Raw genomic sequence first — 24,939 nt, forward strand, 5'->3', positions numbered from 1 at the left:
AATTAAAAATATGGGTAATTTACATAATTACCCCAAACTCAGGATGCTTTTAAAGGTGCAAACTCTGCATCTGTGCAGCTTCACATGCACGCAGAAAATCTGGGTGTGCAAGCTGCTGGGCAGTGGAAGACTGAGATAATGTCTGGTTGAACACAGTGGGGTTGCAGACAAGGGAATCTATAACAATTTGGCACAAGTAGTGAAAAGTTGCCTCTCCACAGGACAAAGGTAGAACTCCATCTTTGATGTTTCCTTCTTTGATGTCTGTGAGTTGTATAGTGTGTCAGTAATAAAAGATCAAAGATGTCCCAGGTAAGGAAAAGGCGCAGCGCTAAGCAAGCAGATGTAGTAGGTACAAACTACTCTCCTTTGGGCTTGCACCTTGGTGCAAAGTGGTTGAAAAAACAGATTGAGGGGCAAATTTTCAGACAATGGAGGTGGGGACCTGCCTTGTGGTTTGTAAAAAAAAAAAAAAATCACACCAATCTGTTCCCACCATTGCTAGAAACAGGTACTTTCTCTCCATTGATGAGAGCCCATGGGGGATAAGCAGCTAGTGCTGCATGTTTGCCATGATGGGAATTTTGTCCCGGGATATTTCAGTGCAGATATGTACTTTCCTGCACTTAGATGGGTTTTAATCCACAGGGCTGCGTCCACGCTGGTTATTAGCAATGCGCTCCAGTAAGAGCTAGGAACTACAAATTCCTGTTGTCTCTGTGCAAATACTACTGCCGTGGTGCTCATCGTCACCATCTCGAAGCCTTCGGGTGGCAGCTTCTAACTCACAGTGCAGGAATTTATTATGTTAATTATTGCTTACCAGCCAGAAAGGCACCTGCCTGTCTACCCCAGCTCTCCTGGAGTTCTGCACTAAGGTCTCTCTTGCCCTTTGTGCACTTATTTGGAAGAAAACCATTTGACTCCTAAGCAGAAGGAAGAGATTGGTGTCAGAAAGGCTGGAGTGGTATCCCCGCAGATCCTTATCTTTGGAGGCAGTGAACCAGAAAGTGTGCTTTTGTATGGTCCTAAGGGGACCCCAGCAGAAAAGCAATGGAATTTCTGCTTGAACGTGGTAGAGGGGAAGGCGAGGAGATTTAGCTGTTTCTCAATGTTTTATTTTATGGCGTTACTCCTCTTACAAACATGTGACCTGCAAACCCAGTGGGCTGATGAAGACAAGCCATGAATCATTTATGATCGTTTCATTCTGTATTCGTTAAGGGATTTCTTGGTAGTATTGTGTGCCTTACTTGCACTCACATCCCCCACTCAGAAATTCAGGAGGGTGAGTTGGAAAATAAGAAAAAAAGTATTAAAAAATCCCTAAATCTGTGAGTGGCAAACAAAACTTCTTTTCACATCCTGCACTTGCCGGAGACATCAAAGAAAAATGCAGTCACTTCACCCTCCTTCTGATCACACATTGATAAAGTTTATCTCGCCTGACTTCAGCTTTTAGCTCAACACAAATCCCTCTGAACCAGATGTCATTTATTAGCCCTGCAGTGCACTTGAGTCCAGCGGCGTCTGTGCCGCCAAGCTGTGATAGTTCAGCTCTTGGTGAGATGCAGCACCCATCGCGGGTGGCTTCTTCCCGGGATTCAGGGTGCTGGAAGCAGGCACTGAACCGGCAGCCAACAACCAGGCTGCAGATTTACCTGCTTTTAATGTACTTCAGTTTAATTGCAACAGCCAAGAGGATGGAGGTAAATAAGAAAGTAATTAGAACCATAATTTGGAGATCTTCCTTGTCGCAGGGACACAGATCGTTTCTTTATTCTCCTCCAAAGGGGTATAACTTGGTAATAATTTTGTCTCAGTGACATTTACGGGAAAGACTTGAAAGGAAGAGAAGAAAAGAAACAAGCCAAGGGACAGCTTTCCCTTGCTGGTAGCATGCATCAGAGCTGACGTGCTTCTGAAATCCTTTCCAACCCCCCTCAAATAAGCACTTAGGAGTTACTTCATTGACCATTAGAGGACTCAGAGTTGCTGTTGACAAGCCCTTGTTACAGAGGGCAGATGGTGAGGATCACAGCTCTCGCTTCCCCTGAACCTCTGTGCTCTTCTGCAGAACCTCAGTGGCTGTTCGTGCCTCACCTCGGTCCCTGCCGAAAATGCCACCGTCGTTCCCGGCAAATGCCCCAGCCCTGGCTGCGAAGAGGCCTTCTTGACATTCCTCTGCGTGATGTGTGTTTGCAGCATGATCGGGGCCATGGCGCAGACGCCGTCAGTCATCATACTCATCAGGTAGGACCGCTGCCGGGAGGATGCGATGAGCTTTACGGGGGCTGCTCTTGGGGTGGGAGCCAGGCTAGGGGGACCACAGGCTACCGCTGGGAGCTGCAGGGAGCCAAGGGTTCCGTACAGCTCCTGGCCTCTGCCTTTTTGGCTGCATGTCCCCATATCAATGAATTTGGCTTAAGTGAGGGTTCAGTGCATCAGAAAATCCTCCTTTGACTAAGCTCTCCCTGGTGGAGACACCTTGTAAGAGCTGCCTGTATTTTTAAAAGATTTTGAACCTCCTCAGCAAATGAGGAACTATGGGCACAGGCTTTCTCGTAGGTTACTGCCTTTACAAACAGGCAGGAGTTGGGGATGCGAAAGCCTGAGCAGTCCTGTCTGAATTTCAGCCCCGTTGTCTCAAGTGTTAATTAAATAATTTTCTCTCTAAGCCACTATTTTGCTTGGTAGCACCTGGTTCATCCATGGCATGGCCCCACCGAGTTCAGTGACTGCAGTACTGACCTGCTAGAGAGAATACGGGAATTGCTCGAGTACAGCTTTGGTGAAATGGGAGTGAGGAGGGACTGGGCTTGTTGCAAAGATCCCTGCACAGGGATGTTGTGAAGAAGGGTGGCAGGCTTGTTCTTACCAAGGCTGGGATTAGCATGGGAAGGGAAATACAGAAGTGCAATTTCCAGTCCAGGTAGTAAGGATGTTACAGCTACATCAGAAAAGGGGCAGAATTGCAGCCCCATGTTCTCAGCATTTAATGGCTTAATAAGATACCTTTAGAGATGGCCTGGAGATCTTGGAAACCAAGGAAAAGTGAAAGGCTGCGGCAAAGGCTAGCTTTGGTCAATACCCCCCTGACCAGAGTTTAACCTTTCGCACCCTGGAACAAGTCCAAGACCAGAAGGAACTTGAAAGTCTGAAGGACGTCTCTGAGTTGAGCCAATACGAATAGTTGGGCAAAAGTAGCTTATTCAAATAACTGACCTTGTGTTATTTCCAGACACATCGAACACTTCACCTTATGATATACATATATATCTAAGGCCACATTTATCCAGAATTACTTATCGGTCTAGGCTGTCACTTTCTGAGAATAATAACCAGAGGCATAAATAGCAGATCCATTCTGCTGCCTGGAAAATTCCAATAAAATTCAATCAATAAGGTCTGTATTAGAAAACACACTCTTGAGTGGATCTTGGACAGAACAGCTCTGTGAGGGCATGTCTCCCTGCAGGATACAAAATGAGATATTCCACCTACTCATTCGCTTCTCTCTTTGCATCTACAGTAGCTAAAGGGAAATCAAATTTCTCATGATAAATATTGTGGCAAAAGTAATTTGAAGTTTGAAGAGTTCTTTGTTCAAGGGAGCTGCCAGCACCTGTAGGATCCTGCGTGGAAACATCTTAGTGTCGACTTCAAATGAGATAAGCCAGTCACCAGCCAGGAAGAAGAATACGAGGGAATAAGAAAAGTGAAGGGAACATTAAAAATATTCAGCTCACAGCTGTAGGAAATAAACAATTCACACATCCAAATTAGTAACTACGATCCCCTCAGAATCACTGATAGCTACAAAAATGTATGTGGAAGAGCTGTTTGCCATATACCACCTCATGCTCTCTTGCAACTGCCGTCTTGGATTGCTGAAAGAAAGTTTGGCATATGAGCGTGTCCCTGGTGTCCATGGCAGTGACAAGTGGCATCGGCAGCTCCTATGGTTAGTTTAAAAATGAACTTCAGTGTCTACAAATTAGATGTTTTGTCTAGACAAGTCGTTTGTTCGCTGCTGTAGTAAGTGAGAAAAGGAGATATCTCCAGGTGGCAACTTTTATTCCACTCTAAGATATGGGGATTGACTTTGGTCTTAAATACAAAAAAGTGGACCGATGGACATTACCACTGATTAAAAACCCACTGTGAATATTTCACATAGTAATCTATTTTTTTCCATCAAATAAACTTTAATACTCCTGTTTCCTTCTTTTCCCACCCAACTGTGGAATCCTATTTGACCCAAGCCATTACCACTGCAACATTTTTCCAAGGGTAGATACTTCATGGCATTAGGTATTTATATCAAGCCTGGGTGTCTGCTTGAAAATGCTAAAATTCAGCCAGAGGTCATGCAGGAATCATGGTACAATGTTACATGGCCAGTGTAACGTGTGAGATGGGGGCAGGTGATCAGAATGGTCTTCTCTTAAATTAAAACCCGTTGCTCTTTCTGGCTGATTTATCACTATTGTCTGATTCCCCTCCAGTGCATTTATACAGAGGACCACCACTGCCACCGTGGGTGTCACTAGCAGTGCTACAGACCTCTGGAAGGAGCTAATGGAAGAGGCAGCTGAGGCCTTTAAAGTTCCCCTGTGTGATGAATCTATTCATGTGGGGATTGCTGTCCTGCTTCCCCAGCCTTTGCATACTGTGGGAAATAAAATGCTATTACAAGACTTAAGACCAAATTAATTATTTCTGAAATTCCACAGGCTTTGCTGAGCCTACCCCAAGAGGATGGCTTTAGCCAGTAGCAGCCTTGAGCTAAGCAAATTAGAAAGCCATGAATTATTTTTTAAAGCACCTTTGAAGGATAACATTAATGCGATAGAGGGGGTTGTGTTCGTAGCAAAAGGCAGTGCAACCGTTGTCTTTCCAGCATAAAAAAAAAATCACATGCTAAACTCACGCCCATGAAAACTAGTCGTCTTGAGCACATCTGCACTGGGAGGCTTGATTTAACGGGCTGACTGAACCTTGCGGTCCATCATTCTCCCTTCTCTCTTTTGTTCCCAGTAGCCTGGGAAGTTTCAGAACAAAAAGTTTTCTCCCCCTCCAATTCTCAACATCTGGAGCCTTGAAAGCATGGTGGGGAGCTTGTAAATGATGATTTACTGGGATGGGAATTTCATTTTTCCCCATCCGACGACAAGATTAGCTGTTGTTATTAATGACTTAGCTAAATTCCTGAACCTATCACCAATGCAATTACTTTTGGGGCTGTAGGCAGTTCAGGCGAAGGGAGAAGAAAAACCCCATTAATGACTTTTTGAAGAGGTGGTGGTGGCATCCTGGCTGACAGCACAGAATAGCCACGGGGTGTGTTAATCAAAGCAGAACAACAAGAATCGATTTCATTCTCTCCCCTCCCTCCTCTCTACAGAACTGTGAGTCCCGAACTGAAGTCTTACGCTTTGGGGGTGCTTTTCCTGCTTCTTCGTTTATTAGGTAGGTACAAAAATTTCATGTCCTTCGTCCTTCTCTCCCATCTTTTCCTCCCTCACGCAAAACTGTATTTTTAATGTGCAAAAGTTAATGTCTACTCCATGCAACGCTGTGGTTGTTCTGACGCAATGGGGTCCGAGCCCTTTCTCCAAAGGATATCACATCAAGGCTCCTGAAGGCACTGTTCCTGCTCTTTGAATTGTGCTAACGGAAGAAAACACAGGGTTGCATGAGAAATGACTGTTTCTGCCATGGTCTCACGCAACCAGTTACTTTTCTATAGCTGTTACTAACATGTCAGCAGCTTGCAAAATTACTGCTGTAAAGCATATTGTTGAAGTAGGGGGATATGTATTTTCATCCTCCTTTGAGGGACAGGACCTGCATTACATGGTGTGTTTGTCCCTTCCTTCGGGTCTCTCGGAAAGGAAAACAGTGAAATGAGGCAGGCTGAGTCCTTGTATCCTCCCGTGGGTTAATATTCCATTAAAATGCATATGGCTGTTCCTCTGGACCAGTATGTGCTTCTCATGTATGAATTAAAAGAAACACACTGGGCTGTTGTTCACCTGCTGCTCGTTTCTGGGTGGAGGTTTTTCCCCCCCTTTTAAGAGATGGCTCCTACTTTAAAGCTCTTCTATTTCAGCTCACTAATCTCAGTGATTCAGGGCAAAATCCTCTCTGACCCATTATTGTGTGGGTCCATCTCATGCACAGGGTTTCTGTGTGTTGTGGGGGGGAATTTACTCTTTTTTTTTTAAGCAGGGCACAGGCAGTACTTTCCCTGCATGACCCCCCAGTCTCAAAGGAACAAGCTGGACAGTAAAATGCCATCTCCTAGGCTTGCAGCAAGACACTAGGAAGTAGGGGACCAAAACTCCCACAGTACTGTACATCCCGTTGAATAAGTGACCTCGTTTATTTACTTATTTTTTGTAACACCTTATTCCCCATTAGTTGAAAGGAATGTGGTGGTCCCAGACCAGTTTACAATAAAGCCAATTAGATTTTCATTGCTTTGGGTGAAGTAACTGCAGTCATACAGAAAGCTCTGTCAAGTGATCTTATCCAGAGCTCAGCTAGCTCAAAGGGAAGCTTCTGGGTTGACTTGGGTCAGCTCTGGTTCAAGCCTTGCAAAAACAGCATTTTCTTTAGCTGTCGGGGCTGCTCTCGGGTTTTGGCCTGTCTTCAGCTCTTGCTGGCTGAATGCAGAGTGTCAGCAGGCAAGTGTATGAGGAGGATGGCTGTGAGCTGTTGTTTCCAAAGGAAAAAGTACTTAAGGGGGGAGATTTTCTCTATTTTCTCTTTTCCTTTCAAAAGAGAAGCCTCCTGAGATAGCAGCATCTTGAATTCCTCTAAAAGCAGGCTTAGACATGTATGCTTAAGTTGAATAGATCTCTTTTTTTTTTCTTCCAATAAAGAAGCCATAGTAAAAATTTAAACTCAAATCTTTATATGTTGCTCTGTCACTAAGGAATTCCCATGAAATAAGACAATACATGCTGAAGCATATCAGCAATGTAGCTAGAACCCTCAGAAAATGAAGAGAAAGGTACTTTTCAATATGAGCAAGGGTATCCAAATCTTGCCCTTAACAACCTGAGGTTTGAGAATAGCTTTACTGATTTATTTTAAAAGCTTTTCAGTTCACCTTTAAGCTTTGACTTAAGAAGAGAGTGATAATAGCTGCTTCTTGAACCAAAGGAGAGTATTAAATATAGGAGGTATGAGACCCGGAGGTACAATCATAGCTAATAGATTTCGGTAAGACAGAAGCAGCTTTTTTATACAGCCCTACAGTTTCTGCAATGAAACATATATATATAGCAGAAATTTTTGCAACACTTTGCAGTAAGAGGTAAAACATGATTGAATCTCTTTAATATTCACTGTAATAACATGAAGCACGACTGAATTCTCCCGGTATCCTCCTGGATGTATTATCTCATTGCATAGGAACTCTGCTGTGAGAGGGCAGTACAGCAGTGTCTTCATATAAAAGCGTTACTGCAGTTTCTCAGAGAAGAGTAAGCAATGAAGGTAAAGCGATGTTCTTGGAGCCCAAGATTTGGAATGGAAATGTCTGGAATGGCAAAGAGTTTTAGACTTGTAAGATCCTGGATGCATCCTTTCTGGATGGTGTTCACCGTGCATCCTACCAAAGCCTCTGCTTACGCAGGGTGCTTCTTTTTGTTTTCCCTACGAGTCCATGCTGTTTGCCTCTCCCAGCATGACAAAAACACAGTGTTTCTCTCTCAGAAGGGCTTTCCAATCTGCAATGCAAGCCATCAACGCCCTTGTCTCAGAGGGTCAAGGCACAAAGTTGCTCCTGTGAGTCTCTTGTCCTCTCCTCTGGTAAAACATGACCTGAAACACTCACTGGTTGCTAGAAGTTTTTCATATATTTTTCTTTTAAGGTTTCCATATCTGTGCCTGCGTTCACATAGGTGCATCTTTGGAGTTCAATGAAAACAGGTCCTTCCTCAAGGAATTGCTCTTATGAGGAGCAATTTCCAGGCCAAATTATCTTGAAAACGTGGAAAGCCAGCTGAAGCCAGGAGATGGTTACCATGGCAGATGATACCGCTCGCTGAAGTTCAGCCTATACATCTCCAAAGCTTTTGTATCAACATCTCTCAGCACAGTAACAAGTAGGGGCTCACACTTCAAAATTATGATCCAAATGCAGTTTTCTCTTAGTCCAGAAAGCGTGTGGCTCCTGCCTCGGTCACTGCCACATCTGGATGTTACCCCCTTAGGTGGCATCCCGTGCCAGTGCAGCACTGGGAACACAAAGTGCATTCAGCAGCACAATCTTTTTGCTTTTTTCTGGCAGAAGCCTAGCTGAGTTTTTGAATTCCAGGTGGAATGGGCACTTCTCCACAGCTTTCAAAAAAAAAAAAAAAAAAAAAAACAACCCACCATCTTTTAATTTAGAAGCAGAACCAGCCCAGTCTGGAATTTCCAGTCATTGAAATGACAAAAAGGGAGCTCGCGGTGACATTTTTTCCAGAATATAAGCAGGTTTTTAGATGTGATGACTGGAACTGGTGTTTATAACAAAAAGATTGTCTTGCTTTTCTATCATCTGTTTTTATTTACTACATTTGTGCTATTAATGACTGGTTAAAATGAGTACCAAAAGCCCATATAGCCTTTCTTAACTCCTGCATTTATTAACATGTGAGGAAGATCAAACAAAATCTGCAGAGCACTAGTCATTGACAAAATAAAATAAAGATATCTCAGCTACCACAGGGAATAGTGAAGACAACCAGGTTTTTTGTAGTCTTAGGATATATGTCATGAATGTCACTATTTTGTTCATGACAAGCAGAAGGAAGTTATCTTTTTTTAAGCCTGGGAATCCAGGTTAATGATGAAACTGGATCCAAGATTAAACACTTTTCTGTCTAGAGACTGCAGTTCTTGTGTCTGTTCATCTACACGTGTATTTATAGAGTCTTAGGCATCGCAGCACCTACGAATGGAGTGATACTGTCGAGGGTAGGTTGCGCCCACCTGCTCTTTGGTTTCAGTAGATACGATGCTCTCCTTTGCTTGCTGTCTTAACCTACAGCAGTGATTTTATTGATCAGGGATTTTTTCCAGGGTTTATTCGCTTCCAGCCTCCCCCCATAAATAGAAGGAAGAGAAATAGTTTACATTACGCAGAACATCCACATTTTCTTCTGAGTGCTGCATGCTCAGTGCACGTGTGCTGGCTGGGGAGTACAAAGTTGGAACACGGATGTCCTAACCGCCATCGGGGTAATGTGAAACGGGGGGCCTCTACAATGTCCCTGTAGGATGGGGAAAAGTAGAGAAGAAAAACATTGCCTTTATTAGTTAAATGAGATTGGAGTGATTACTTTGCTTTAAGATTGCAGCTCTGCTGCAAACTATGATTGAGAAACACTCATCAGTAGTTAGCTGCCGTGGCTGTGGGAGAATCCTGCTGTGATATTTCATTTAATGGTGCACTGAATTTTTCCCTTCTTTTCAGATTTAATCTTTGGCATCTATTAGACACCATTGTTTATTTTCTTTGGACCCAGAGAAAACCTTCTACTGTGTCAGGGAAAGGTCCAAAACTAGATCGCAGTGCCCCAGCTGATTTCAGGCTCTAAACTGGAGTGCTATGACATCCTTCAGGTGAACACCCCAGAGTGCAGAATTGCCACTATCTAAACAGAGAGCAAGCTGCCAGGCTGTTGTCTTCTTCCTCTTACCCCTCCACTCAGTCTCATTAGGCAAATGAGAAGCTTAATAAAAGCCACTTAAACTTGAGTAAAATCCTCCCTGCATATTGATATCAGCAGGAATCTCTTCCGTAGATGTTGAGTCCAAGCTAAAAACTCATCCACAGACTTTGTTTAGGTTCATTTAGAACTTAAAAAATTAGAATCACAGGCTGCATCTGAGGCCATTAACCTTGATAAAGTATCCTCTCTTTCTGTTCACTGCAATCACGTCTTCTCTCTTTATCATAAGGATCATAAAAGCATGATTTGTCTCTCTTATTTTGACAGGTTTTATCCCACCTCCGCTGATCTTTGGGGCTGGAATTGATTCCACGTGTCTGTTCTGGAGCACGTTCTGTGGCGAGCAAGGAGCCTGCGCGCTGTACGACAACGTGGTCTATCGATACCTGTACGTTAGTATTGCTATAGCCCTGAAGTCTTTTGCATTCATCTTATATACAACCACCTGGCAGTGCTTGAGGAAAAACTATAAAAGATACATCAAGAACCACGAAGGTGGTCTCAGCACTAGTGAGTTTTTTGCCTCTACTCTCACCCTAGACAATCTGGGGCGGGACTCGGTGCCCCAAAATCAATCACATAGGACAAAATTTATCTATAACCTTGAAGATCACGAGTGGTGTGAAAATATGGAGTCTGTTTTATAGTGACTGTGGAGGGGGTGAACTATATTAATAATACAAGGGTCCTTTTTAATAAAAACAAGAAGAGAGTGAGAATGAAGAAACACAACTGCAAAACAACGGCAACACAGGAAACTTTTGTCTTTTTCTCAAAGTCAGACCCAGCCAGGATTCTTGAGAACAGCATCTTTTAATAGGATCACTTGTGAAGTCCTGCAGGGTGATGGAGAAAGCAGGGAGCTGCTGTGGCTGGGTACCAGCCCCTTTGATGACAGTACGAGCTTCCAAGAAGGGCATCTGCTGCAGGGGTTCATCGGAGAGCTCGGCAGACAAACGGACTTGGGCACGAGGCGTAGAGAAAGCAAGGTGATAACAGCAAGGCTGGAATAGGTGTTTGCGGTTGCAAGCAGGGCCCCAGGGATGTGTGGAGCCCCGCAGCATGGCCTGAAGGGTTAGCCGGTCTGGGTGCTGTTCAAACCCGCTGTGCTCTGTGATGGCAAAGAGGGAGCGGTGCTAGAGCTGTTCCACCAGTCACGCTCTGTCACCAGCCACGAGTCCACCATAAATACCTTGAAAGCTGCTGGAAACCTTCCAGGTGGCGAGCAGTGCTGTCAGAGGTATCAGAGTCCTTCCAGCCGAGGCTTATTCGCAGATCGCAGCTTTGTGGTTGTCTGTGAATAGCTGTGCTCAGATCTCTCAAACCCAGTAAAGTTCAAGACATTTGCTCACACTTGCCAAACGTGCTGTCATTTTTAAAGGGGGATGAATTCCAAATACTTGTCTCTGTAGTCCTCTGATAAGATTTTTTTAAAACATATTTTCAAATATATGTTAACCCTTAAATCACTGACACTTTTCCATAGGGAGAATTTATTTATGCTAGTTTGGGGAAGGATACTGTTTAATTCACCCAAACATAATGTGACTCAAGGGGTTTGTTTAATCCTCTGCGGTTTTTATCCATACGCCTTCATTCTAATATGCTACCAAGCCAATGAAGACACATAATATGTTTTTAAAAGAGAACGAATGCACTGTGTCTCTATAAAAACAATTGTCAGTTGGAGAATTATAGATAATATGATGATTTACATAATATAGATTTTTCATATTCTGTGTGACTCAGTGAATACATATATATAGAGAGAGAGGCTGTTTATGTTCTCTCCAGTTTTTAAAGATATATATATATAATTTGCAATCTAGAAATTGTGTGGTGGGTGTTTTCTTTAAAGTAAGTGAGCGTGTGTGTGTGTGTGCGTGCAAGATGAAAGGAATACTGACCTTAATCCTGCAGCCCTCACAACTGATACTTTTTTTTTCACCTGAGAAAGTCCACTGACTTTGGTGGAAGTCACATGAGGAAGGTGGAATAATCTCCCCTCCTGGAGGCCACGTTTTGCCCTTAGATGTGCAAATAGTGTTCCTACGGGAGGCTGGGTTATAGGAGCAGAGGCTGGGCAGCATTGAGCACCTCTGAAATTTTCATTCAGGTTCTCAAGGGGCACCCATGTAGGAGCAGATTTGGCTTTGCTTTTGCAATGTAGTCTTAGCTAAGCCTGCAAAAGTCATCGGGAAGCTTTCATCTGATTTCAAGAAGCATTGGGGCAGGCTTATTTTGCATGCATATTTTTCTTTTTCAAAACATTCCTGCTGGAAGCAATACAAATTGGTTGTGTTTGATGAGTTTTCCCCGGGAACGAGACCTATTTCCAATGGACTAAATGTCAGAAGGTTTTTAAGGGTTAGCATCATAATCAAAAAGCTCCTGGTTTTGGTTTGTGTTTTGAAGCTGTTGTGAACTTGCAGATGTTTAGAGAAGTAACCTGGCATGTTGAACTGAATGCTGGACATCCCTTCCATGCAGCTGGCAGAGGGGCTGATCTTCCCCGAGTCCTTGTCCATTGCTGGCAGTGGACACTGCGGAGTTGGCACAATTACAGAGAGTTGATAACTTGCCACTCGTGTTCAACACTTTTTTAGCAGACTTTGCTCTTATCTAGGCATTGAAACATGGGTGTGTGGTATCAAACTGCTTCCACTTGACTGACTTTACGTGTGTTTGTAATTTATGCACAGCATTATATGTTCAGCAACAATAAGGGGGAAAAAAAAAGGGTGTATCAAATAAACTCCCCTGTGCCAAATACTTGACAAATATTGTAACTGCAGATATCTGATTCTTGGTTTTCAGCCATTTTAAGAATCATTTGATTAACGAAGGAGTTTAAGGAAAAAAAGTTACTAAGCTATGCAGTGCCATTGTTATGTTGGGTGGTAAATGATGCTTTTTAGACCATTAGATTGGTTTAGTATATCCTGTCTGCTAAAATAGATACAGCATCCATAAAACAATGAATTTAAAAAAGGCACAGGGTGCATAACTGTCTCATAAAATATGTATAATTGTCAAGTATAAGCCTTTGAAATCATTCTGTACAGTTCTCTTCATTCTGCAAATTTATTACTTAGACTGCTGTCTTTTCAAATGTTAGCTCATAATTTTATACTATACACACACATTCAGACACGAACACAAATGTCACAGAATAGAACCTTTCTAAAAGCCTGATTGCTTGAAATTCTATAACGCCTTTCACAATTTCATTTTTTTCCCCTCTGAAAGTCCAAGGTGAAGAAGAGCATGCTGACATGATGCAAAACAAACTTGCGGTGTCCAAGAGCTGTGGTTTGTCAGTACAGTCAAAAGTCCCCCTTGACCGGAGCTATAGAAACACGATTCCAGGGCACATAACTTTTTCATTTTTATTTTTGGTTGGGTGGTGTTTTTTCTTTTTTTTTTTTCATTTAATCCCTTCTTTTGATATGTATGTAGATGCAGTTGAATGGGGTTACTTACATTATTTTTAAGCTGTAACTTAAAATTCCTGCATGATTGTTGTTTTATTTCTTTTGATAATGTGATTTTGAAAAGCTCTCTCCCCATTCCACTTTTTTTTTTTTTTAAGGATGTATCAGACGCCTGCATCATGAAGGGCTTTACTGTCAGTGCTTTGGTACAGATTCAAGAACAGAGCTTTAGTTTAAAGAAAACACACAGACCAAAACCTTCAGCCATCCCAGCAGGCTCTTTGTTTTTTTCTGATTTCAAAACCATAAGCCGGTTTTGCCCACAACCCAATTTTTGTTATAGAATAACAAATGAAGAATCTCAGACATCCTCCCGCTTCCCAAATGGCAGGATGGGCCTTCGCCCGTCAGCACTTCGCTTCCATCCCGCAACTGCCTTAACCGTGCAGGAAACGTAAGAACATGGATGGAGTTAGAGAAATGCCCATTCCTGGAAACAGAAACAGGGGCGTGGTCTGAGCTGTGCAGCCCAGATCCAATGTTGGAATTTTTTTCTCCTTATTCAGGGGCATTGAAATTCAGGGTTCTGTTGAAATCTCAGTCTCAGCAGAAATGTTATTTTGACATTTCCAAGGACTGTGTTCCCTGCATGGCTGTCTGCTAAGGAATGGGATGTTTGAAAAAATAAACTACTTGACATTTAGCGGTCTCTATGGGATTGTCCAGTTGCCTTGCATGACTTCAGGCTGGGGTTTCCTTTCCCTTGCACAGATACCACCTTGGCATAGCCCCAGTGGAATCAGAAGGGGACCCCAGTCTAAAATTGGTGCAGATGACACTAGAATTGGTTTCTTTGCATCCTTGTTAACAAGGGGATGCATTTTCAGAGCCTTCTTTTTATACATACTGAAATCATACATTTTTCTGACTTTGCTCAGCACGTCTTGGATGTATAGTGGGACTGAAAAGGCCAGTGCTTGAATTATCTAGACAAACCTTCCGTTCCTCGGGAATTCAGCTAATAGAGACCTCACACTGCTGTACCCCTGCAAGATGCACTGAACTACTCAGTGCTGCTACTGCTAATCTCAGTTGGGTCTCCCCTTGCTGGGGAGGCGAAATGGGAAAGATGCAGAGAGGAATTTGCTTCAATTAGCTGAGTTAGCTATGCTTCAGAATTGATCTGATGGTCTGTAGACATTTGGAAAGTGATTGGAGTATTTACAAATAGCTGTGATGCATTGGCTTTTTTTTCTTGGAAAAGAAAAAAATATTAAGGGAATGAACGAGATTTGGAGTCCTACCTATCCCTATCAGAGTTTTATGTTCGTCACATTGCTGTTGGAGGCAATGTACTTCAGGTTTACCTTTGTGTCTCAGTCAGGGACATACTTTTCTCAGTAAACGAGGTCCTGGGAGACAGAAGGCAACTCCAGCTCATAACCAGCAGCTTCACACCGCAGCAAAGCCAAGACAACCTGGAGGCTACCAGCACTGTGAAGCTTTAGCCCCCGAGTCAGCCACGGCTGTTGCTGCCGTGTGAGAGTTTGTCCCAGCTGGGTGTGTTGGGCTTAGTATTTTCTTGAGACTTGGACAATCTTGGTGTTTTATTCTTGGCAGGTGACATGGGGAATTGTCAGTATTAAAGACATGCAAATGCTTCCCTGGACTGATGTGATAACAGCTTTGTTCCTTTATTCACAAGGGTTTCCAGACTTATTCCCACTCTGCCTTTAGACACAGCCATGCCCATCTATCCCCTAATTTCATGTGAACTACCTTTGCAGACAGAAGCAGGTTTGTTGTTCTCTCTCTAGATCTGAATAATGCCTGCAAAGTTCATGGGCTTTCTCTGTGTAGGGCAGAGCACCCCTGAATATAAGCAATAATACTGACCTGTTCCCGTTTGCATGAGGAGTTTTTTTCTTACCTAACTCTGAGTTCACCTCTCCCAACATCCCATGCTGCTGCTGTGACTCACCTTTTTTGTTGGCAGCAGCTCCAGGAGACAGGCAGCCAAGATACAGTTGGTGTGAACGTAGGCAGCAGTTTATTAAGACGGACAATGGTGTGATGGGAGCCTTTGGCACGAGCCAGGCTCAGCTTCAGTTATCTGATGGTTGAGAATGATCCAAGGAGGAAAGGAACAACCAGGGCATTGTGTCTGAGCCGTCCGGAGTCCCTGAAAGGATTATCCACCCTTCCGTGCTCCTGGATAGACCTACCTGCCTGAGACCCACGCTTTGTGGGCGTTTCTTCCAAACTTGCCATCAGCTTCCTTTCTCCAGCCACACAGTCCTTCCTTCTTCCCAACGGCAAAGCACAGCTCGACTCTGCCAAGTCAGTACGAGGTGCTCAGGGTTACTGAGTGGCATTTAATTTTGCCTGGGGGGCCAGCAGGTCTCACTTAGTATTTACATATGCTCAAAATATTATAGTTTGTTCTGCTTTTATACGCTAAATCTATTACTTCTAGGCCGCAGATGATGTTTTCTATCATTCCTTTGACATTCCTAGCCAATCTGAGTCTTAATACAATTGCTTCGCTGAAAAATGGCCTTTCAGCAGTTCTTAGACATCAGGTACTTCTTTATTAACTAGTGATACCAAGTAAAATCTTTGACCGTTGTCTGTTCCCTGAATCCAGCGGAGCAGAAGGAGGTGGTGTTTTCTTTGACAGACTATGAACATGGACTGCTTTCTTTCAGCTTCAGTCTTGGCACAGCTGCTCAGCTATGAGCATCCCTCAGTCCCGAAAGGACACAGGGAATTCAGGAGGAGCCACACAGACACAGGAATCCATTTAGATGGCTGCAAGAATGGGACCATAGGATGTATGTAGTGCATATGCTGATTTGCTTGTCAAAACCTTGCTTCAGTCTCTGTTTGTTTGATGAATGGAGTGACTCCAGGGACGAGGTCTTTGGGATACTATGAGTTTGCGATGTTTCCCCTACTTTCTTCAGATTAAGTGTGGCAGAGCGGAGTGTCACACCGTAGGAAGGAAGAAATTAGCAATACCCTGATACTTCATAGTGCTGGGCTTGTTCTGCACAACGTTGGTGTCTGCAAATGGCAGAAAGCAGTAAGAAACTTGTCAAGTCCAACTCGGGAAATAATTTATAGCAACTTCATAAATGAATTTTCCCTTTTATTTCTTCCTTGTGAATTGCTAAGAAAACCAAGAAAAGGCCTCCAGTGTATTTGCAAGGTCATTTCTGCATATCATCTGTGGTCTGGAGGGGTTTGGAAAAGCTTGCTTAGAATTCATACATGTTGGTTTGTTCTGACCAGACACAGAAATCATGGGGGATATTTCTGGTCCCTGAGTTCCCTAGGCTTGAGTTTTCTCATCAGTACAAATATTTAGTTCAAAAGCATGTGATTAGGAATTGAGTAAGAGGATCTTTGCTCAGTGCCAGTGGGCAGAGTGCCACTGGACATACACTGCTCCAGGACAGCCAAAGTGCTGGCTTCCAACTCACAATCCACTTTCCAGGAATATTCTCTCACAGATGCTTGAAATTCTCTGTCTCTCCCAGTGTTCCTACCAGTTAATGCATTCATTTGAGTAATTACTGAGAGCAAACATGAGAAGGGTATGAACCCAGACAAAACCAAATTGGTATTAAGGTGAAGCAGGTGGTGCAAATTTTATTTGCAATGTTTGCACAGCTCTTAGATCGGAAGCAAAAAATCTCTTGGGAATCAGAGAGTTGCACATGGCCTAACATGTCTTAATTCTTCCCAATTGAATTGACAGTTGGTAGGACAGCAAAAGGCATCTTCCTCTGCCGCGTATATCTTAGCCCTTCAAAACCCTTTTCTTTTGCAGTATGGCATCGCACAAATACCAGTGCATTTATCCCTCAATGTAAACTGCATCTCTGTGCTATGTTTTTGGTGCCTCACAACTCTAAACTGTGTGAACTTAAGGAAGAAATGACCCTTGTTCGTCGCCCACGACGCTTTCTGCCTGATCGGAGGATGATGATCCCTCCTGAAGACTCGCAGCCATTTTCCAAAAGTCTTACATGCAGTGGGACCAAAACCGTGCTCTGTTGATCGCAGGTGGCCTGTAAGCTGTGCTCGGAGGTCTGTAGCTTGTCTACAGCCCCGCGTTGCCTTCACGATGTTTTCAGTGCAAAGCACGGTGATGAGGCTATGCACAACTGTCCCTGGCAAATGTTAAGGGTTACCAATGGTCCATGACCACCAAAGTTTGGGGCTCTCCATGTTAGCACGTGAAAGCAGCTCCCATCATCTACTTTTGGGAAGGAGCCATCTCAAAGCAGGGTTCAGTGGAAAAGTGCAGCAGCACTGGGACCACATGAAAGGGAGCTCTTGGTTCACTTGGGTACCACATCCGTAGGGAGGAGGGGTGGGGATGGGAGCAGGGGAAGAGCTGTGACCTTTTAAAACCCATAGTGCCTACCACTGCAAATGGAACGCTGTATTGTATTATATTATACGTGACTACCATGTAAATAAAGTACAGTAAATGTGGTGTTCGTTAGGATTTTGATACAAGTCAAATGCAGTCTTGCAGAAATGGGTTTTTTGCCCTGCTGTATGTACTTATATCACATTCCAGGCACGGGGACACGTGGGGTCGTGTGAGCTGGAAATGCATAAATGGCATTAGATGGGAAATGTTTGCAGTAAGACTATTTTAAAATTCCTTTTGCCCTGGATGAGACACGAGCACCATATGAAAGCCAGCCAGAGTGAAGGGAGTGGGGGCAGCTTAAATGCGCGGGAGGAGAGCAGCTCCTGACTTGAAGTGGTTTGTGAGCCGAAGCGACAGCGCTGTCCAGCCAGCCCTTGGCCATGCTTCATTCATGATGGAGGAAAAGTGAAGTTTTAGTTTGGCTGATTTCCCTTTGCTTGTTTTCCTGATGCAGAGGTTGATCAGGAGCATATGCCTTGCCTGCGTAACCTGGTTGTTCTCCACCCTTGAGATCCCTTAGCAGCAGCTACAGCTGAGCAAACTTGAGAGCTTAAAATTGAAAGCAGATTGGGAAAGAAGTTCTCCTGTTCTTAACTCAACCAGCTGGCCCCTCTGAGGCTCTGGCAAACATTGAGGGGCCTTTCTTTTGGCTAATAAGAGTATTAGGAACTCGCTTTGTTCCTTAACCCACTCCCTTCTCCATCCTCATGTTTCTCTACGGTGTAATAACAGAATTAACGCATTTCAGTGAGGCAGGTCTGCCACGTGGCCCCCAAATTCTGATGCATCTCTTAACTGGGTTGTTGGTGAGAGTTTCTCCAGGCTTCAGAAGCTCAGGACTTCTCTGGGAAGTGTTTGCAGCTGGTGTGTGGATGTAATCTCCCGTCGGTCTGTGGAGGATTTCTCAAAGGAGAAACAAGGTCGCCCGATGCAGTTTGTCAGACCTATGGCTCAAAACGCCCCACAGAGCTCTCTGCAGGCTCCACAACTATTGGAGGAGTATCTACCTGCCTCCGTACCAGACCAGTCAGTGATGTTTGTCCCACGTATCATTGCTATTCTTCATTGCTAGTCACCTGGGCAGAGCAGCATTTGTGGGTGGTTGTATGTGAAGAAGGTTCTTCCTGCATAGAACTTCTCCACAGATGGTGTGTAGCAGCGTGCATGGGATCTGGGTGAGCCCAGGTGCCTCTGCCCCTGCCTCGGGCTGTAGGTTACTCTTTTCCTACAGTGCCCAAGGGAAAGCGGTCCTCCAAAAGGTCTTTGAAGTGTGCTGGTTTGACTGCCGATAATTTTGCAGAAGTTTAGCAGCACTTCCAAAATAAACCAAAACCTGGTTTGGAAAAGGAAATGTTTCACTGTACAATTGATTTTAAAAAAAAAAAAAAAAAAGAAAGAAAAGAAAAAAGAGAAACCACATGCTCGATATATTTTGAGTACTGTGTTCTGTATTTTTGCAGCTTATATTTTCCAGATGAGCAGTTTAGAAATATGTGATGTGAAATACATACTGTAAGTTTGCTGTAAATGATATTAAAAACACTATTTTCATTCTTCTCCTGTCTCACTGGATGATCTCTTTGGTTTTCCCAGCTTGGCTGGTACTCTGTCTCTCCCAGAAAGTTTTCAGTTTCAGTAAAAGTGGAGTTGAGAGTTTGGGTTGGAGGTTTGATGCTGAGGTTGAAAGTTTGCTAGAAATGGCAAGTGGGTCTGAACGTGTTCCCGTGCGTGTGCGGTGCCTTCAGAGGGGGGGTGCTGGTGAAGAAGTGGTTAGAGAAGGTAAGGCAGATTTTTGGAAAGGGGAAGCCAAAGTTTAGTTAATGTCTGTAGAAAAGGGGAGGGAGAACCAGGACATCTTGGATGGTTGCAGAGGTGGTAAGATGAGGAGGAGCTCAGAGGGAACAGGAGTTGAGCAGTTAGGAAAAATGCTGGATGTCTCGTTGATGACGAATGTGTCCGACACTCTTTGTGTCAGTTCAGCTGTGGAGGCAAAAAAAAAAAAGAGCTTTTAGCTAAAATAGCAACAGCTAGTGAAGTGGCTGAGCCCTGCAAAGCACCCTGAGCCCCTGCAGCTGTTTTTGCTCCAAGAGCTGCAGAGGCTTCTCCCTTCATCTCCATCAAAGCGCCCAGTGCCGTGGGGTCAGGCCAGCAGAGTGGCACATTCGTGAGAATGTGATGGTAGCCGTTTCCACTTGTTCTAGCTGCTGCATTGGTCAGAATAAAAGTAAGCACTTATTTGACCCATTATTCTTAAATGTTTCAAATCTGTTGTATGAAAAGAATCATTTTCTCCTGAGCTTCTACAAAATGATGCTAAATGAGGCAATTACATTCAAACTGAGTTGAATATTCAGTTATTCCTTGTTTGTTCCATTTTTTATCCTTCCCTGTTCCAGTTCCCTCTTCGGGAAGGCAGAGGGCAAAACGAAGATTAAAAGTTAGAAAAAAACCATTCCATTTTACTGCATACAGCTTAAATCCAACCACCGTTACTTTGAATTCACTTTCAAACAACAGAAGCTTTGGAGAACGGTTCAGAAGGAGGGAGTGAGGGAGGAAGGCTGGAAAAAAAATGTTTTGCTAAATGTTGACAGCGAAGAATCTTTTATTTATTTCATTGTATTGCTTCCCTTCAGCCTAGCTATTGCGGGTGTTGGAGCCTACGCAGACTCCCTCTGAAGGCATCACTCCTGCACGCTCCACTGGCCGTTCCTTACAGGTCCCCCGCAGTGGGTGTGCACACCAGCACACACCACACACAGCTTTTCAGAGCCTCTCTACAGCCATCCTAGACCTTGCATTTTGCTGCTGCCTCTGACAGAACCTGGTTAATTGGGTATTTACCAAGCTGGATTCTGTTTTGGATGCAGATTATTAACCTTTATGTCACCTAGAAGATATTACACCTGGTAAAGTTAATGTTTCGAGACCGAGAGGTTAATGTGTCAGTGCTCAGCCCTCCCTAATTAGCAGCAGGGCTATGTGTGTGGCTGTGCTGTGAGCCCTGCTTTAATTAGAAAGGACTCACAGATGGGTCACATCAATGGCACAGGTTTACCTCCCTCCTTCAGCCCTCTCTGATGCATCTTCTTCTTCTTGTTCCCAGGCTTTGGGTAAGTCTTGCTGCTATGGTGCTAGTCCAGGGAGGGTGTGATCCTGGCAGCCTTCCCAAGGCCAGCCTGCCTGTGGTCTTCTGAGCCCAGGCTCAGCGTAAGGCAGTGATAGGGGATGAAGTCTGGGAGCTGCAAGCTGAGAAGGTTGTTGTGTATCCAGGAGTGTGCTTAGCAGAAAGTCTTAGCTCTGCACCAGGTTTGCTCAGCTTCTGAAGCCTCAGGTGATGTTTATGGTGCCTCTGAGCTGGCTGAATGGCATGAAGTAGCTGTTAAGGCTTGGAAGAATTTGTTTTGGGTTTGTATTCTGGTGTTCCTGTGCTTGCAACCAGAGCATGCCCTAGGATGTGTGCTTACTGGAGTAAGGATCATGTCAAGAGCAATCAGGTGGTCAGGAGTGGAGAATATTGGAAGGATAAAACATGTCATTAGAATTGTGAACTTTGGTACCACAAACCTTGTTTGAAGAGCCCTGCTCAGCTGGTCAGGGAAGATGGACAGATCCCGTGTTGTTCATGGCAGGACAAAATCAGGTATTTTTCCCTCTCTCCTTGACAAACGTGGGCCAGGCAGGAGCAAGGGCTTGTGCCTTGCAAGACCAGGAACTGCCTGTCTTCAGAGAGCTGTTTGCAGCTTGTGTCCTGGCTACCCTGAGCTGCCCTGGTCTATGTGGTCTCCTCACTGCAAATCCATAGAGGTCTCGTTACCTGGAGAAATGGGTTGTTCTGCAAGAGGCAGCTGCCTGCTGGTCCACAGCTCTTCTGTCTGTACCTCCTGCTGTCTGTCTCAGCTCTGTAGGGACAGATCCTGGCTCACGCGGCTAGTACAAGATCGTGAGATCAGACAGGTACTTTCAGCAGGCTAGGAGCCTGAAGGTTTCTCTTTCAAATCTTGCTTTTTAAACAGCAGGTGTGTTCCTGACAGCCACATGCTGAATCATGTTCCTGTGCCTTAGATGCTGAGACAAAGGGCTTAGGCGCATGTGCGTTTTGCAAATACCTACAGCCCTTTAAAATGCTACCATGCTACCTACCATTTCATTATTGTGGTACTGTCGGCCATCGCCGCCTCTCTGAGCGAGCAAAATTCCTCCCCGTTCACTGCTCCCAAATGAGCTCACTGCTTTCTGGATGGCAAAGGACACTTCATGTCACATAAGAAGCAGGGAGACGTGCACGTGGAACTCAGTAAATGCAGGCACCTGTTTCAAGGCTGCTTTTGTACAGGGACTGAAGAAAAGTGCTCAGCATGTTCCCAAGTGATGCTGCAGCAATACCTCCAGTCCCTGACGCTGAACGAGCCATAACCGAGACAAGTGCTCTGCAAACTTTGACAACAGCCTGTGATCTACACAAAAGATAACCAGATGGAGGCTGATAAATGAGGGATGGAGGGAAAAATGACTAATATTTTCTGCCTGCTTGGCAGAGGTGCTGCACATCAAGACCTACCTTGGTTTCATGACTCAACTTTCAGCAGCACAAGGAGGAATCTCAGTCCCTGGCAGGTATCTCCTCTGTAGCGTGGTGGATTTCAGCCCCTTTGTAACGCGGCACTTGTCCTTCCACACAAATGCCTCAGAGTTCTGCTGGTAAAGTGCAAAAACAAACTGCTAAATACAAGCAGACGGAATATTCTCCATGAGGAAAAAATGTAATTTCCTCAAAATTATGTCTTTTTGGGGGGAATATCTCTATTTCAGTGGCATTGCATTCAAACAAAATCTGATGAGCTCACACTGTCTTGTTGGAATTGGGTCACTTAGAGTTTTCTTTGGGAAACCGTAGCTTGAATTCTATCAGCATATAAAATAAATTGGAGTATTTGGACTCTGATCAAAATGAAATGTTTTGATTGCCTTCAAGCAATCTTTTCTGCTTAACGTTACACTTCTGTGGAAATCTTGAAATTGAGTATTTTGTTCTATTTTTGCAATACAAGTGCATATACACCTTCTGGAATTTTTCACAGATGCTTCTTGCTGCTCCAGACCCCACCAGTAAATACTTCTAGTACATAACTAGCCTGGTGGTTACCTGGGACATGGGAGCAGGCACGGCTGCTATGAGGGAAATGCAAGAGCACAGAGTCACCCAACAGTTGGCCATGCTCTTGTCGGACAACGCAAGGATAAATCCTACTCCTAAGCAAGTAAATGGTTATCCATCGCTCAGTTTCCTTTTTCCATTGATCCAGTCTTTGAGAGAAGTACTAATGTATTTAAAAATCAAAGCCAATGGTGCATTTTCCCTGTTAGTTTGAGGCCAACATTCATTTTAAAATTGGCTTTGCGTCTACTCTCTTGCAAATTTGCATCTGCCCCACCCCGTTGCTCCCAGCAGGGGATGGGAAGATGCTGCCAGCGCTGCCCTGCCAAGGTGATGCTTGAGCTGGGCTCACCCTCAGACTGGGAGCACCGTATGCGTGGGCAGAGCTTGCTCGTGTCCCCCTGCCCTTGTGCACGGGCTGCAAAAGACTACATGGCTATAGCCTGTATTTTTCAGAATGCAGAGGTCTTGGTAGGAGGATCCTTATTTTAGAGGTGAAAATCCATGAAGGTGAAGGGCAGCTGTAGAAATATGTTTTCACTGGCCTCGTAGGTAGCGAAAAGCTGCTTGAGGAGGACAAAGTGCAGATCAGGGGAGTTTGTTCTCTGTTTGAGGTCTGCAGGGCTCACTGGCTGTCGTGAACACTGGCTCAGCACATGGACCTTGCTGGCTGCTACAGTGCTTTTCAGCAGAGCCATTCCTCCACCTCTCCGGCTGTTTAGTCCATTAGTCACCTCCCTGGCCTTAAATAGAAGGAATTTCAGGTTTTCATTAAAAGCCTTGAGCCTGGGATGATGATGCTCAGCAGAGGTCCCATTTTCACCTTTAGGAGATATCCAGAAAGAATAAAAATGGTCTCCTTATACAGCAGGTTAGGAGAATTTCTACTGAGAGGTGGGGGAGAAAAGGGGACAGAGACTTGACTTATTCTCAGATGGACTCAAGGTGGCAGTGAGGAGTAAATGTGCTCCTAGAGGTTGCAGGATGGCTGTGCAAAATGAACAAGGGTCCTCAGGCTGCTTCCAGCAGGCAAATGCAGAAATTTGGCAAATTCAGCAACCAGAAATTCAGAATGCTAGGAAATGCTCAGGATGGAGTGGACCCTCATCCTGCTGTTCTCTTAGAGATGGTTTCTAGGATTAAACTTGTTATCTCTCAGCCCTCTCTTCACATGCAAGAAAAAAGGGACTGCTGAACCGATGATATGAATGATTGATATGATGATGTTGTCGTGGCAGCCCTTAGAGGACACTGAATGCTACCCTTCCCCTTAGATTAATTAGGAATGCATTTAGCTGAAATCCTGGAGACCTCTTTCCTGCAAGCCTTGGGTGTATACAAAGCATATCGTCTCTATTCAGAACATGTACTAATTCCCCACTGAAATCAGCGCTCATCCAGTACTAACACCCACACAACTTCTAAATGCCTCTGGAAAGGAGCAGAGCAACCTGAAAGATATCTAGATTTCTGGATGAAGCCAGAAGTCAGAACAGAACCCAACCCTTGTTGAAATGACGTTTGAACAAAAAGTGGTGTTATGGGGGTTTTTATATTATTTTTTCCCAATATTGTAAACATGCTGCTGAACCACAAATGCACAAGAAGATGCAGAAGAGGGTACCGAGATGCAAATCAAAGCCTGCTCATCACAGGAAAGCACTTTGCAGCTGAAGATGAGGTTTGAGGGGACTCTCTTTGCCCTTCCATCACGTCTAATCTGTTTTCACTGCAGGTCATAAAGCCTGGTGTGCCAAGTATTTCAAGAACCATTAGTTTATGGGCTTGTTAACAGAAAGGATTTTGTTACCTTTCAGGGTCTGATTCTCATTGAACCAGAGATAGCGCGGTGTAATTTTGATGACAGAGGAGAATCAGGTTAATAACATTTAGGATCGTCTTTTCAGCAAATATTATTTGAGCTGATTCCTTTTTACCTCCCTCCTTTCCCTGCTCTGTTGTTGCCATCACTGGAATTGGCTACCTGGTATTACTGTAGCTGCGTTGAAATGTTGTCATCGCTTGGGTTAAGGCTTTGGAAAAAGGTACGGCAGCAGCCTTTTGGGGGCTGCATTGAGAAGGTGAAGGTGTCTGCAAAATGCATGTTTATTTGTTTTTGCATGTGTATCCCTATACAAAGCTGCAAATGGGAATGCAAGGGTA

General features: G+C 44.2%; 1 protein-coding gene across 1 annotated transcript in view; it reads left to right on the plus strand.

The window, feature by feature from the left end:
* The window catches only part of SLCO3A1 (solute carrier organic anion transporter family member 3A1), a 145,145-nt gene extending 125,971 nt beyond the window's left edge, over positions 1-19,174 (plus strand). Inside the window, exons 8-10 of the mRNA XM_054837246.1 lie at positions 2,078-2,253; positions 5,408-5,472; positions 10,002-19,174. Coding sequence (XP_054693221.1) covers positions 2,078-2,253; positions 5,408-5,472; positions 10,002-10,381 — 621 coding nt within the window. The 3' untranslated portion in view covers positions 10,382-19,174. The remainder of the gene's footprint in view (positions 1-2,077; positions 2,254-5,407; positions 5,473-10,001) is intronic.
* Positions 19,175-24,939: the final 5,765 nt, after the last annotated feature.

The sequence above is a fragment of the Grus americana genome, chromosome 10 (assembly GCF_028858705.1).
Source record: "Grus americana isolate bGruAme1 chromosome 10, bGruAme1.mat, whole genome shotgun sequence".
Classification (NCBI taxonomy): Eukaryota; Metazoa; Chordata; class Aves; order Gruiformes; family Gruidae; genus Grus; species Grus americana.